This window comes from Podarcis raffonei, chromosome 7, assembly GCF_027172205.1.
Source record: "Podarcis raffonei isolate rPodRaf1 chromosome 7, rPodRaf1.pri, whole genome shotgun sequence".
Classification (NCBI taxonomy): domain Eukaryota; kingdom Metazoa; phylum Chordata; class Lepidosauria; order Squamata; family Lacertidae; genus Podarcis; species Podarcis raffonei.
This window is the reverse complement of record NC_070608.1, coordinates 36,224,481-36,239,586: the sequence shown is the minus strand read 5'-3', so window position 1 is coordinate 36,239,586 and position 15,106 is coordinate 36,224,481. Positions and strand designations below refer to the sequence as shown.

The following is a 15,106-nucleotide window of genomic DNA, read 5'->3' as shown; positions in this document are numbered from 1 at the left end:
AGTACCACCTGTAGGTGAGTTTCAGGGTGAAACCTTCTTTGGGCTGATATGGACTTAAAGGGAGGTTTAGACCACATTCTAGTCCAATGAGTGGGGTTAATTTCATAGCCTATGTCATCCTCCCGTTGTTATTTGATTGCGTCAAGGGGGTTTGTTGGATTTTGGAGCAGTATTTTGTATATTGTGGATACCACCCCTTTGCTGCGTCCCTCAGCTGTCAGGAGAAGGTTTTTGAAGGTGGTCAAGGGCCTAGTGGCTGCTGATTTGAATTAAACACAATGCTTCGGGTCCTAACTTAAGGAAGATGGTGATTATGTCACTTGCTACTCAAAGGTCTCCAAGCAGTCTCCAATACAAACTCCCAAAACTTGAGCAATAGAATAATTGAACATTTTCTCTATTCCATGCACCAATGCAAAAACTAAGCATTCACATTATCTTACCTTTTTCTTTTTGCTGAGTTTCTTTTTCACTTTGTCCTGGAATATGTAAAAAAAGAAAGAAAAACATTTTGTATCATCACCACAGTGCTATTTTTAAAATGCATACAACTGGAATAATACCCACAAAATAATGGGTATATCTTCATTTTGCAATATTGTCAGGTTTTTAAATCTATCAATGTCCAAATATAATATTATATAGTTATTATGTGCAGAGAGTAAAGAATAATTGTTTTGGTTGTGCTGGAAAAGGTAAGGACTAAAGTTCATACCTATTGCATTCTCAATTCACTTCATTCAAATGAATGGAAGTTTTTGCCTGCATAGACTCTTAACTTAATAAACCAATTACATTTTTCATCTTCCTGCATCTTCTCTCTTGAATATACTGGTAGTTTATGTATAGAAGTTTCAGACTTCTATATATAGACAACAGTGTGGTGGTGGTTTAATTCAGTTTACCAAACATTTCAGCTCCCTTTACACTATGCCTTGCACCTGGTTTATGCATGCCAACCTTCTCCAGCCTTATACCTTCCTAGGTGTCTTGAACTACAATTAACCGTATGGCCAATGGTCCAAGATGGAAGTTGTGCTCCCAATATGGAAGGCGGGCATCAGGTTGGGGAAGACTGATAGGTGCCAGTCCCCTCCACCACAATGTGATTGCTTCTGGTAGGATGTTGGGCAATTGATGTGCTTAATACTTGGTCAAGTTCATGTGCAGTCTCCAACTGTATGAACTGCCATGATCTGAGCTATCATATGTGATTTGAGCATATCATATGTGATTTGAGCTATCATATGTGATTTGAGTGGGAACTCCCTTCCTGATGCTAATAATAGCTTCTATGGAGTGATTTTCTTCAGAACCATAGTGAGGATTAAACTCCAGCACCGTATCCATTGCAGTTCAAATGCTGAGCAAGTGGTCCTAAAAGTTGTTACTTAGAGTTTTTAAAATATATATGCAAAATTAAGGTCAGCTGTATCTTACAGTACTCCAACCCTGTCAGGACTCAATAGCCTTTTTATGTTCAAGACAAATATGTAATGTGTTATTTCCCAACTACCTTTAGCCTATTAATTAATTCACATTATATGGCATGTGTGACAAACGAATCTTAGTCCTATCCCCCACCCCCACCCCACCCCCATACATTTCGAGATTTTGCCTCTTTTTTGCTTTGAGTTTTGGTGCTAACCACTTTTCAGTTCCACTGTAACATCTAACATCCTGTGAAGCAAATTCAGGAGGTTAGTCACATTCATCTGCTGCAGTAAAAACAGAGAGCCTTGTGGTACCTTAAAAACTAACATATTTACTATGTCATAATATAGATTTTAGTCTTTAAGATGCCAAAAGACTCTGTGTTGCTCATGTGAAGTAAGTTCCTCTGGTTATGTTAAATTATCTGTCTCAATTCTATCCATAGTATAACACAGGGATGTGGTGGAAGCAATATAACCAGCACCATGGTGCCTTAAAAGACTTCATGATGGCCCATGAATCAACTCTAGTTCTCCTCTCCTCCTGGCTCTCTACAGTGGTACCTCGGGTTAAGTACTTAATTCGTTCCGGAGGGCCGTTCTTAACCTGAAACTGTTCTTAACCTGAAGCACCACTTTAGCTAATGGGGCCTCCCGCTGCCACCATGCTGCCAGAGCGCAATTTCTGTTCTCATCCTGAAGCAAAGTTCTTAACTTGAGATACTATTTCTGGGTTAGCAGACTCTGTAACCTGAAACGTATGTAACCTGAAGTGCATGTAACCCGAGGTACCACTGTATAAGCCTCCCAATCACTAAAGCATTTAGGAACATCTAGGAACAGTTACTGGTACAAGCTGCTGTATTGAAACAAAATCCACCATCAGCTCCAGATATTGCCTTAGCACATACACTGTGAACCTACACACTAAGGAGGATACTAGCCCGCCTCTGTTTCATAGTGAAAGGTAAGAGGTTATGATAAAACTGGTGAACACTTCAGAATAAAAAAAGATTGCAAGCATATAAACTGTAGGAGTTTATATGCAGATATAGGACATACACGAATTCACATTAAGCTGGTTTTAACCACCAGTTCTGCATAATAAAATAACTAGTGATTTCAAATGGTATAAAGAAGACACAAAAGTGTTATTGAAGAGAGATGTTTTGTTAGCGATTTGGAAAATAATGACTGCACCAGTGAAAAGGTTCTTTTGTACTTTATTGCAACCAATCATTACACAGAAGAAAAAGTTCATCTTTTAAAAGTCCCCGTTACCTTGCCCCCATGGCACACTTGTGTAAACATGACAATTATGTAATTATAAGCATTTTAAGAACTTGATCACAGCATAATAATTTTCTCACTCCAGCAGTCTAAAAATATATTGTCGCTATTGTACAAAAACACAATCCTATTTTTCTCGCATGTCCTTAAAAATATGGCTTTATAAAAAATTATTGCTCTTCCACTTAGAAATATGCAATTCTTTCATTTTATTTATTCCTTAAATTTATATACCACCCTTCCTCCCCAAGGAGTCAAGGGTGGCAAACACATCAATGATAAAACAATACTTTGCCTCAATCGGTATTAACAGAACTAGAGGACTATTGCTTCCTGAAAAGTATGAATGGCATGATCCTTCCTGTGCAGTCTCCCATTCCCTGCAATGGCCTGGTGTAATGCCTGTGGGTGCACAGCTTGTGGTGGTGAGAACAAGGCTCTGTTATATTTTATGGGAATCATTCATGCACAGATACAGTACCCATGTGGGAAGGGAATATGCTCACAGAAATCTAGGATATATGCTACATACAAACTATGTAGACCTCTCAATATATTGGATTCCAACCCAAGAAAAATGCATCACATTTCTCCTTATGTTTCTACATTAAAAAAAATAAATCTAATTATCTCCAAGTGCTGGCTACAGTTCACAAGTCAAAGATTCCACAATAATCCTAGTGAATACCCATTGACTTCAATGCTACTTAGTGTTTCCTACTGATATCTCAGATTAAACTGAGATTATCTTTCTCAGAGCAACAGCATTAAAATGAGAACTATTCCTGAGCCAAAAAAGGATAAAATAATTAAAGTAATGTGAATCTATTGTAATGGAACAGCACCATGCAATAGTTATCTATACCCCTAACTTTTTAAAAAAAGTTTACCTTCATTTGTGAGCAAAATAAGGATTTTATTAATAAATACTGATTTGTATTTATAATAAGCAATTTTTGGTAAAGAATATTTGTTGAAATTAATCATATTCTGACTCATTAGATAGACTCATCAGATAACTACAACCCTTGCCTCAGAATAATCCCATTTATTTCAGAGGGGCTACTGTTGATTAAGCAGTTGTGGGAATACAGTTTAGGTACTTATGCCTATATAACTGCTGACAAACAGTGCATTACAATGGCAGGTCTAAGGGCAAATGAAAAACAAAAACAAAAAACAATTAAGCCCAAGTGGATTTTCAATGTAAGCTCTGCAAACTTCCAGATTGCTATGGAATTCTTCAGTGTTCATCAGAAGTGGTGGTTACAACAATAACGTTTGTGTGTAGTGTAATTATTTAAGTAATTCTGTAGATATGTCCATCATTAAGGTGTTTGCTACACCTGAACATAGATTAAAGTGAGCTGAGCTCAGCTAGAATAATTACTAACCAACAAGTATAGGTCCAAGCCAAAATTTCACAGCTCTATTTTAGTAGTGTTTGCCATAAAAGAATGTAAATATATCACAATGCTATTTGATCACATTTTAAAACTTTGCTAACTAAGATTGCTTCCAAATTTTAATGTATCCACAGATATATATATATTAAAATCTTAAATCATTTGTTGCTACATTATAAATAGCATATTACAATTATGTGAACGACACATGTAAAATTCAGATACTACTACCTCTTGGTCACTAATTAGGGAGAAAATAAAAACATGTATATTAAAAGCTACAAAATGTTAAAAATGTATATTGGGGTTCTAAATATATGCTAAAGGTATACTAAAATGTGAACTGAGTGCTACACATTTTCAGAGAGTTTCACAAGTGATGCGTAAATAGTTTTTTTGCATCTACAAATTGAATGAAAAGTCTGCATTGACCAGAATATATATTCAGTTTAAAAATAGTGTTCTATTTCTGGCTAATACCATATTAACAACATCTACATGAGATGCAACTTAAATGGGAAAGTCTCCTAGCATCACTTGTGAAACACCTTTAGTGTTTCTCCCTCCACCACAAGTTTCTCAACTGCTTAGTTAATTACGGCATAAAGTCTATAACAAACATCTGTTCCCATTGTGTAGAGAATGGTTTAGGCTGGTCCTCCTGCTGTAGGGACAGTCTTTTTGAAGCTTTAAGTATCTGAAAAAATAAGGGGAGATCTAAATTAGAGGACCAACCATGATACAAATTATTTTTTAAAATATTCTTTATTACTAATATGCAACTTTGTAGCAAAGGAATTTGGTTGTACCTTTTATTAAAACTGTATTAGTTTTAGACACAAAGTTGCTATCTAATAAAGAGGGGAAGCAACAGCAGACCTTCAAGGACAGCCTTTTTGAGCAAGAAAACAAGAATCTCTTCCCCCACATACGCACACCATACATGAGGATGTACCTAGGGGATGGCCAGATTGGCCCCTGCCAAAGTTGCAGGTCCAAGGAAGCGCAGAAATCATACCTCTCCACTCTGGCTCAGAGTGGTAGGAGTCTGCCCACTCTCCTTGCCAAGGGTGCAAGGGAGCCTAGGTATGCCTCTGACCATACATACATATTATGAGAAAAATGCATTACTATAATGAAAGCATACTTGTAGAGTAAGAACTCTCTACTCCCTCGCAATGAGGGCTCGGCCATTCAGTGTTAAGGATGGAAGGGCAGATTTGCTTACACCCCAACACTCTACAATTGCAGTATTTTACTTCTCTGCCTTGCAAGAAGGGTAACTGGCAACCATTCACTTATATGGGAGAAAGTGAGGACATAACATGGAGATAACCCCAGGGTGGAGGCTAAACCAAGCGTTATCTGTCTGCATAGCTCTTCATCTACATGGTTCCATCCTGGGTTGCTATATGTATGTATTTGGAACAGGGCAGAGGAAAATTTATGCTGGTGCACCTGATATAACATCCTGTACAATCCTGTGGGGTCAATTGCAGTTATTGCACATTGGGTGGGCCAAACACACACACAGTTGTGGCCTGTTTCACATTAGACGCAACAGTATGGATAAAGAAAAGGCACTGAATTTGAAGGCAGCGCTAGCCACTTATTACAAAATGGGAGCTACAGTGTGCTTTACTACTATGCCGCTCGCATAGGGATAGGTGCTGCTTGCCCCAATTAAATGGTCATCTGACTTGCTGTGCCTATAGAACTGCTACTTCACATGCTGCAGGAGAGTGCCATGACCACCACACCCAATATAAATTTAACTGGATGAATCTCTATTCTGTTAATGTTGCCCTTATCTTCGCCATCACAATCTTAGCCTTATGTTTGACTCCATCAACTATCCAGTTGCCAAATTCTTTTTATTTTCAAGATGCATTGTCTGCTGCTTACACATTCATAACTTTGTTACAATCACAATTTTTTGTACTCTCTCACTTTCTGTTAGATATTGTCCTCTTCATATCCACCTTCCATTTCTACCTTCCTACTAGAAACAACCTTTCCTTCTCTATTGCTTCTCTCTCCTTTTCAACTCTCTTCTCAACAGCCAAGCCTTTATTTCCAATCCATTCTTTATTCACTTTAAGCTCATCCACAGGCATCCAAAGGATTTTTTCCCCCAGAGGCAGCAGCAAAGCAAATACTCCAAACAAATGTAACTAGTATGAGAGAACAGGCCTACAATTTCTAGAAGACCTAGGCCTGCATCTGATGAACTTACATTCCATATATTCCATCTGTTGCTTCTGATGGCTAGACCTGGCATCCAGACACCTTTTGATGACCACTCAAACCAACAATTATTTCCCTGGCTCAGCTAACCCCCACCAAGCCTTAATTCATTCACACACACACACACACACACACACACACAAACAAACAACAACACCAGCACGTCAGAGTAACAACAAAGGTCTATATTTCAGGGTTGTTATAAAGTACTATAACTCCCCATACTTTTCAGCATATTGATATAAACATTGGATTACATTGTGCATACACTCAGCTATAGTGTTCTGCGTCCCCTCCCCTGGCTTGCAGTAAGGATAAAACAACGATAGGTTTTAGCTGCATTGAGATTTCTTTTTTAATGTTGACAAATGGGAAGGGGCACTTTTTGGTATTAAATAAAACCTGAGTTAGAAAGATCACAAACTCCTCTTTGTTGCTATCTTTTCTTTTTTAGTTAACTCCCCAAACTCAGATACACTAAAATCCTGGATACATGAATGGCTCTCTATGAAGAAGCAACCATTTTTTACATCATAGAAGCCTTAAAAACCATCCAACAAGTTTCTTCACTAGACTCTAGCCCAGGAGTAGTCAACGTAGTATCCTCCAGATGTTGCTGGACAATAACTCCCATCATTCTCAGCTATTTGGCATGCTGGCTGCAGCTGATAGGAATTGCAGTCAAACAACATATGAGGATACCATGTTGGCTAGATCTGTTTTCTTAATGCCACTCATTGCTATAACTTCATTCACTGGCAATCATGCTAGTTTACAAAACAAAGAAAACAGTGCTTACATATTTTGCCTCGTATCTCTGGTTCAACAATGGTAGCCTTCTTTTTTAGTCAATGAAAACTGGAACTCTGATGATTGTGGCACTTCTGTAGACTTTCCTACTTCCCTTGCAGTCATCCATGAGTTCACCATATCTGCAAATCTAATGTTACCTGATGATCCCCAACTCTATTTTGCAGCAGCAGCATTTATTTCCAGAATATTTAACACATGCTACTCATTAGTCCACCACTGACTTTTCTTTAGAAATGCCAGATGGATCAAACTTACGTAGCCAAGCATTCTTTTGTCATAGTAACCAACCAGATGCCTATGGGATGCCCAAAAGCATGAACTGCACACAACAGCAATCTCACCACTGTGATTCCCCAAAACTGGGACTCAGAGGTATTTTTTCCCATACTGCTCTTTTAAAATTTAACCTGAGCCCTGCAGGCAAAGGCTTTTATTATCTCAACTATGCCTTGGAATAGTTTTTAGAATATTCCATTTCACAAAAAACAAAAAGTAGGGTTAAACGCTGCAATAAAAACAAAAAAGAAACAGAAAGCAATGTGCTTTACAGAAGCCCAAAGCTATGAGTATTTCCATCTACCACTTAAGAATCTGGAAATTTGCAGCTGTGATCAAATCCCTTTGTATTTACTCATTCTGACTCACTAAAAACATACTGAGGACGGAAATGAAAATGTTAGCACCTGTAATAATGCTTTGGTGCTAATGTAATGCCATCATTTTATGGGATGCAAGGTATCAGTTTAGTGTGTGAGAGGCATGAAATACAAAATCAAATTTCTCCCACATTTGGTGTTGATAAGCAGTCACTGCAGCTGTGTTGCTGGCAATCTTTTCACATCAAAATATTATGTCCCTCTCTGCCAGGAAGTTTAGACTTGTGCCTTTGTGTCAACTCCATTTGACTGAAGATGTACCTGGTAAGCTGACTGTTTATTCCAAGTTGCAGGCTACAGGTCTCTATTGCCTGCAACGTGTTCCTGAATCCAGATCCTGCCAAGTCATGATACCACATTCTGGGAGTAAGGCAATACTAGATAAGGCAAGGTGAAGGCAAAGCAGACGCAACACATGGTGGGTCTGTGATATGAGCAAGATACAGCAGTGGTTGCAAAGTCCCTTTTTTGCCCTGAACAGAAAAGAAGCCCGACTCAGAAGCTTTCGTAAGGTCAAATGTCAACATATGACCTTTTCTGTCATGTTGCTGTTAAAGGAGCCTTACCCATGTGAGCCAGAGACTTCCAGAAACAGTAGCAGCCACCACATGCATCTCCTTGGTGGTTATAAACAAACTCTGCGACAGAGATATGTATACCTGCTTTCTTCTCACAATCCAGAGACAGGGCTTGAGAAGACATTTATTATGGATGTGAGTCACTCACTGTTGTTTTCTACACCTTTATTGGATCTTATTAGAAGCTCCTGCAGCCAATCGGAAGCCATGGAAGCTGTGTTGGACGATTGGGTTCCAAAGAACATTTGCAAACCAGAACACTCACTTCTGAGTTTGCGGTGTTCAGGACCCAAAACATTTGAGTCGCAAGGGGGGGAAAAAAGGCTTGGCCAAGCTATAACAAAGGCGGCATTTTTTCATCTCCGCCAAGCTAAGCAGTTGGCTCCTTATCTCTCCCGCCCTGACCTAGCCACTGTGATCCACGCGACGGTCACCTCCAGACTGGATTATTGTAACTCGCTCTACGTGGGGCTGCCCTTGAGACTGACCCAGAAACTCCAGCAGGTGCAGAATGCCGCGGCGAGACTCCTTATGGGGTCTTCGCTGCGAGATCATATTCATCCAGTACTATACCAGCTGCACTGGCTCCCGGTGGAGTACAGGATCAGGTTTAAGGTGCTGGTTTTAACCTTTAAAGCCCTATACAGCCTAGGACCCTCGTACCTATGGGACCGCCTCTCCTGGTATGTCCCACAGAGGAACTTACGGTCTGCAAATAAAAACATCCTGAAGGCCCCAGGCCACAGAGAGGTTAGGCTGGCCTCAACTAGAGCCAGGGCTTTCTCGGCTGCGGCTCCAATCTGGTGGAACACTCTGTCACAAGAGACTAGGGCCCTGCGGGACCTGACATCTTTCCGCAGGGCCTGCAAGACAGAGCTGTTCCACCAGGCCTTTGGTCAGGGCGCAGCCTGACTCCCTCCTCTGGCAATCTGCACATAATTTTGCTTAACGGTTGCCATCAATTTGATTTTAATTAATTTTTATAATGAAATGTTTTTAGAATGTTGGATTATTTGATTGTTGTTAGCCGCCCTGAACCTGGCTTCGGCTGGGGAGGGCGGGATATAAATAAAATTTATTATTATTATTATTATTATTATTATTATTATTATTATTTGCTAGAACCTAAGCCAGCCCACTGTCAGGTGAGGAGCCAGCTTGAGCTGGCACAGCAAAGCAAAAAACAACCCAAAAGTCCAGAGCTTTTGGCCCTTTGCCCTGGATGGGTGGAACTAGTAGAACGTTGAATGTAGCATGGGCTCTGCCACTATAATCATCCCACGAGCCAGGTGACCCCAAGTTAGGGCTGCCTTTTAAAAGCATTTTTAAAAGCTTTTAATTTATTGTAAAATAAATAAGTAGATAAATGAATATAGGCTAATGAACTACGATGTGCATTTCAGTTTCTAAGAAACTGAATTAATAAAATAGTTCTGCTCACGACATATTGTTATATATTGTAACAGAAGTAGTCAGAAAAAGTATGTGCCCTGGTGAACAATTCTGGGCACACTCATATATAAGCACCATTACATAAACATGTTTTAGCATAGTATGACAAAATAATGTACAAACCTGTCTCATGTGGTTGAGCAGTCACATGATCTTCTGTATGTTCTCGGTCATCTATGGTTAACAAGTTGGAAAACGTATGTTATCTTATACTGTGTATGCCTGTGCTATTATAATTACTAATAATAATTTCTACTAAACAAATTGATACATTTTATATAAACCAAAATATATTCAGGCTGATTTTGTAGTTATACAGACATAATTAAAGAAATAAGATAAATACAAGCTTAAATACTTTTTTAAAAACCAGCAATGATTGCTTGAACTTTAAGGATGATACATAGGTTGTCAAATTGTACATTACAGCATAAGTGTGTGACACAGATATAAAATACAGCATTCTCTTCTCTCTTGTTTTCCCCAAGCATTTTATTTTTAACACGTACATCATAAAATACTCTCTTATTTTTTAAGCCAAATATCTAAATATTTATGAGCTTTCAGTTATCATAGCTGGATATTTCAGCTACAGTATTTTCTTTAAAATAGTTTTGACTTCCGAAATGAGCAAACCAAAGAAAATGAGTGGTTTAATGGAGTCATATACCAACACTTGAGTCCTTAAAAACAAACAGATGTTTGTTCCAAAGGCAAGGCAGATTCAACATAACAGCTATGGTTTGGCAGTGTACTCCATTCTTAAAGATGTATACCCTCTTCCAGTGATATCCATGTATGTCTCCTTAAAGTAACTTTGAAATAGTGAGCTTCAATAAGACAAGAAAAGGCTGTACTAAAGCATGTTCAAGTGCAGAGGATGTCAAAACAAAATTGCTAAGCTGGTTGGTAGAGTGGACTCTGTGATTTTCCCTATCTATGGAGTATGAGATCAAATACAATAGAGGAATGCCCAGCAGACACCCAGGAACCAAAAAGCTCAAGAAGGATAGGTAGCTGACCAATTAGTTCACAGAATCCTCAACTTCAGCTGGAACTTCACATTTAGGAGTGACCTTGGTCTCCACAAAATAGCTGCAAAGCAGCAGGGGTGGGTGGGTGTTATTTGAAACAGTAAAATGGTGGGTAGAATGGAGTGATTAACTTTCATCCCACTTGCTGCTTTTCCCCAGTGACATACACACACATTGAGAAACATGGCTGGGTAAAAAATGGGTGAGAGGAGCGTGTTACAGGGTAAAAAGAGAGATGGCAAAGAGCCCTTTTCCTACTTTTAATTGCACCCTCCACCGCCACTATGTAGGTGGTCATTCTTGAATTCTAGTATGTATCCCTGAGATTAGTATAATTCAGAGTCTGGACGGCTATGTTATATGGTATGAGAAGGCAAAGGGAAATCAGGTTCACAAATATCCTAGTAACCTTCCTTGCCACACTTGAGACAGGTAGCTTTAAAAATGGGGGACAGGTTTGATCTCTTCTATCTCCTCCTGACAGAGAAACTTAATATTCACTTTTCCCAGCACAGCAAAGAGGTACTAGAAAAAATAGCCTTAATACATTTCTCAGCACTTCTCACAGGACACCTTATGAGTCCACACTGATTTGTGATTATTTGAATTCACAGAAGCAAATGTCAAAGTGACATGCAAATATGTAGTATATAAATACATTCAGAGCTTTTAAGATCCAGGTGTCTAAATTTTTATCAATACATTCAGTGGTTAAAAACCATCATCTTATACAATGAAGTTTCTGAGCAGTTCTCTGTCCAGTATTCCTTTTATTCCACACATGAACAGCAGGTAAAAAGTGCTTTCATGAATTAGAGAAAAATAACTTTAATAAAAGTTATACTCAAATTAGTTTCTCTCACCTTGGTTAATTCATGCAAACGTACCTGACTGAACTTGTTCAGTAGCAGAATGTGGAACATCTGCTTCATCTATGGGCACATAAAAATGAATTAGATAACATGCTGTTAGAGTAGCAACCAAATTAAACTAACAAAAACAACACCTCACAAAGAAAGAGCGCACAAAATTATTCCCTTATATGACAGCTGCAGGACAAATAATGTTTGCACAGAAATGGAGGGCCTAAGTAGCAGCCGTTACTAATGAGTGGATAGGTAAGGTATGGGAATTTGCTTTAATTATTAAACTGACATACTTTTGAGAAAAGAAGAAACAGGTCAAAGACAAAATGACATTATAACAAATTGGATCCTGGCAACTGAGTACTGCTGAAAGAGCTTTTAGCTCTAAAAAGATACCTTGTGGATTTGCAACATCCTAAAATGGGACTATTGTGCTTGAATCATGCTTGTGGGCATCTGGCTGGCCACTGTGAGAAGTGGATAATAGATTGCTCACCTCTTTGGCAAATGACTGTACTGTTGAAATGGTGATGAGATCACACTGGCCTATTTATTCTAAATGTTTGTATGTGATGCCAATAAAGGTTTGATGATGGTGATGAGACGAGGATGCTGGACTAGATGGGCCATTGGCCTGATCCAGTAGAAGCAGGCTCTTATGTTCTTTAATAATTATAATGGTGGTAATGATTATGATTATCATTAACAGCAGAAGCTGCTAATTTATAAAGGTAATTATACACAAATATGGGGAATTTATAGAAATCATGAAAGGACTCTTAGGACTGATTCCTAATAAGATGGAATGAACCATTTTTTATACTCACTTTCATGTGTTTGATCAGTGCTCTCAATTGGCTCTGTTAGATATATAATACATATAATAAATAAATCACAGCCTTTAAAAGACCAAAACTAACAATACAAAGAGGTAACATGTACACAAACTGTAATTTAAGAGCTAGGACCTTTATAAGCAGGAGAAAGAAACCTTACACTTTCTCAGACTCCAAAATACCTATTCAGACAACACAACTGAAAATCCCTTCAAATGTGACAAAATGCCTATGTGGAAAGTATTGCTGTTTAGGAAACAATAAAGTTAGATATAGATTGGTCATCACATGCACACTTCTGTATTTTTCTTAGTGTATGCATACAGGAATCAATGACTGACTGTGCCTCCATACAATGTAGATACTGTACACAATGTACAGCAAATAATAAAAATATAATAATCACCTTTTCCCTCTCATTATATATCATTTCCCAGAAGTTTTTCACTTTCCTACATTCCCACCACATGTGATAAAAATTTCCTTTTTTTTCTTTACATTTCTAACATTTATTACTTATTTTATACATTTTAGCTAATTTCACAGGAGTAATATACTACCTATACATCATTTTTATCACATTTTCTTTCAAACATCTCCCATTAGGCTGTGCTTTTTCTACAACATTGTTTTCATATTTCAAGCGGACTTGAGATGCCAATATTGCAGCTGCTGCTAAGATGGGCATGTTTATTTAATCCAGCAATAAGCATTAGTTTTGCAGCATAATTATTCTCACCACCACCACCCCTAGTTAATAAATGAATATATTCATTTCTAGATAAATGATGATAAAATGAATATATGCTTACCTTGCATATTTTCATAATAATGTTCGGATAACAGTTCTCCATCTGAAAAGAGAACAATGTTGTAATATAGTTCACAAGAAAATGTATTCTTTTTTGGCACCTGCTGAAAACATTTTCATTTAGATAAACCTAGCCAGATGTTTAGAAAGTTAGCATGAGTTTTTATTTGATTTAGTCTATTTTATTGTGGTTTTAACTTTCTGTATGTTTTACATTATGGTTGTAAAAATTTCAGTGATAATTTTATGGTTTTATCTTTTTTTTAACCACTTTGAGGTGTGTTTTTTTCTACAATAAAATGGTATACAAATTTTATGAAACAAACAAAATATTGCTGCAGGCCTCTCTGATTAAGAAAAAAAAAGAATCCAGGTCCATGCTATGTAAATTAAAGAGAATGACTCCAGACTTTCACAAAAATGTGGTTGGAACTCAGGGGTTTGGGGACAGAATAGATTGATGGAGTAGAGAAGCCAACCAAGGCTGCATTTTGTCAACAACAACAAAAGAAAAAAAAAGATACAAAACCTGTCATTAGGGTTCTTTTCTACATGTTTATACATAATGTGTAGCTAGACCCTTAGAGAGCATCAATTATAGGAGTTGCATCAAAGGAATCAATGTCTATCACCAACCAGACTCGTGCTGACAGCATTCAGTTTTTCCTGAAATTGCAGATTCTGTCAGCTTCTAGGACAGGCCTGGGGAACCCTACAATTCTATGATTCTATATAGCCTGCAGGCCTAATTGTGCCCTCCAGGCCTCTGCATTAAGCTGCCAGAGCTCCCCATTTGGCCCAGCCATACCCATCTACCCTATACTTGATATTATATATAAGGAATGCAGCAGGTAAAAGCCTGGGCTCAGCTTTGCAAGGGGCTCTGCAAGACCATGTGGGTTAAAAATGTCACCCAATGTCACTGTAGCAACTTTGTCCGCAACAACTAAGGTAGAGAACTGTTTAGATCCATTTCCCCATGCCTGTTTGAGAAGAGAACTTTCCTTGCTGTCAGTTCAGTTACAGAGCAAACACATAATTTGCTACTATTTATATGTTCAAAAGTGCAGAATAAATCATTAGATATATACAGTGGCGTAGCGTGGGTTGTCAGCACCCGGGGCAAGGCAAGTAATTTGCGCCCCCTAACCCATGGATTTGCGCCCCCTAACCCGTGGATTTGCGCCCCCTAACCCTAACCCCCAGATGTTGCGCCCGGTGCGGCCGGCCCCCCCTGCACCCCCCATGCTACGCCACTGGATATATATCTTTAGTTCACCTATACGTAACTCATGCAGTACATGACTTGCTCAGTGTGTGCACTAAAACAGCAAAGAAACAGGTAAGGAAAACCATTACTGCCAAGTCATTATTTTTCATAGCCACAGTCAATTTACCTGTATTCTGAGCTTCAATAAATTCTTCATTTTCTAATTCTAAAAAAAATACATAATTAAAATTTAAAAACTGGAATGCTACAATGGTTATGAGTTAATAAAGAAAAAAGTAACAAAATCACAATTTCCTTTGTCAGATTAATTAGCATATATGCTAGAAAAAGACTTGAATACATAAGTTTTTAAAGGACTGTGATTTGCAAAGCAGTTTGTCTTAATCAGTGTGTGTGTGTGAGAAGGCACAAGGAATGATTTGCATTTCATTGTCAGTTTTTCAAAACTTTAAA

General features: G+C 38.2%; 1 protein-coding gene across 4 annotated transcripts in view; it reads right to left on the bottom strand.

The window, feature by feature from the left end:
* ASPH (aspartate beta-hydroxylase) overlaps nucleotides 1-15,106 on the bottom strand; it is an 86,519-nt gene that overhangs the window by 26,512 nt on the left and 44,901 nt on the right. For all 4 annotated transcript variants that reach the window (XM_053396049.1, XM_053396051.1, XM_053396050.1 and 1 more), the window contains 6 exons: nucleotides 14,820-14,858; nucleotides 13,424-13,465; nucleotides 12,603-12,635; nucleotides 11,797-11,841; nucleotides 9,999-10,049; nucleotides 444-479 (listed from right to left, as the gene is read on the bottom strand). In XM_053396049.1, the coding sequence (XP_053252024.1) occupies nucleotides 444-479; nucleotides 9,999-10,049; nucleotides 11,797-11,841; nucleotides 12,603-12,635; nucleotides 13,424-13,465; nucleotides 14,820-14,858 (246 nt within the window). The remainder of the gene's footprint in view (nucleotides 1-443; nucleotides 480-9,998; nucleotides 10,050-11,796; nucleotides 11,842-12,602; nucleotides 12,636-13,423; nucleotides 13,466-14,819; nucleotides 14,859-15,106) is intronic.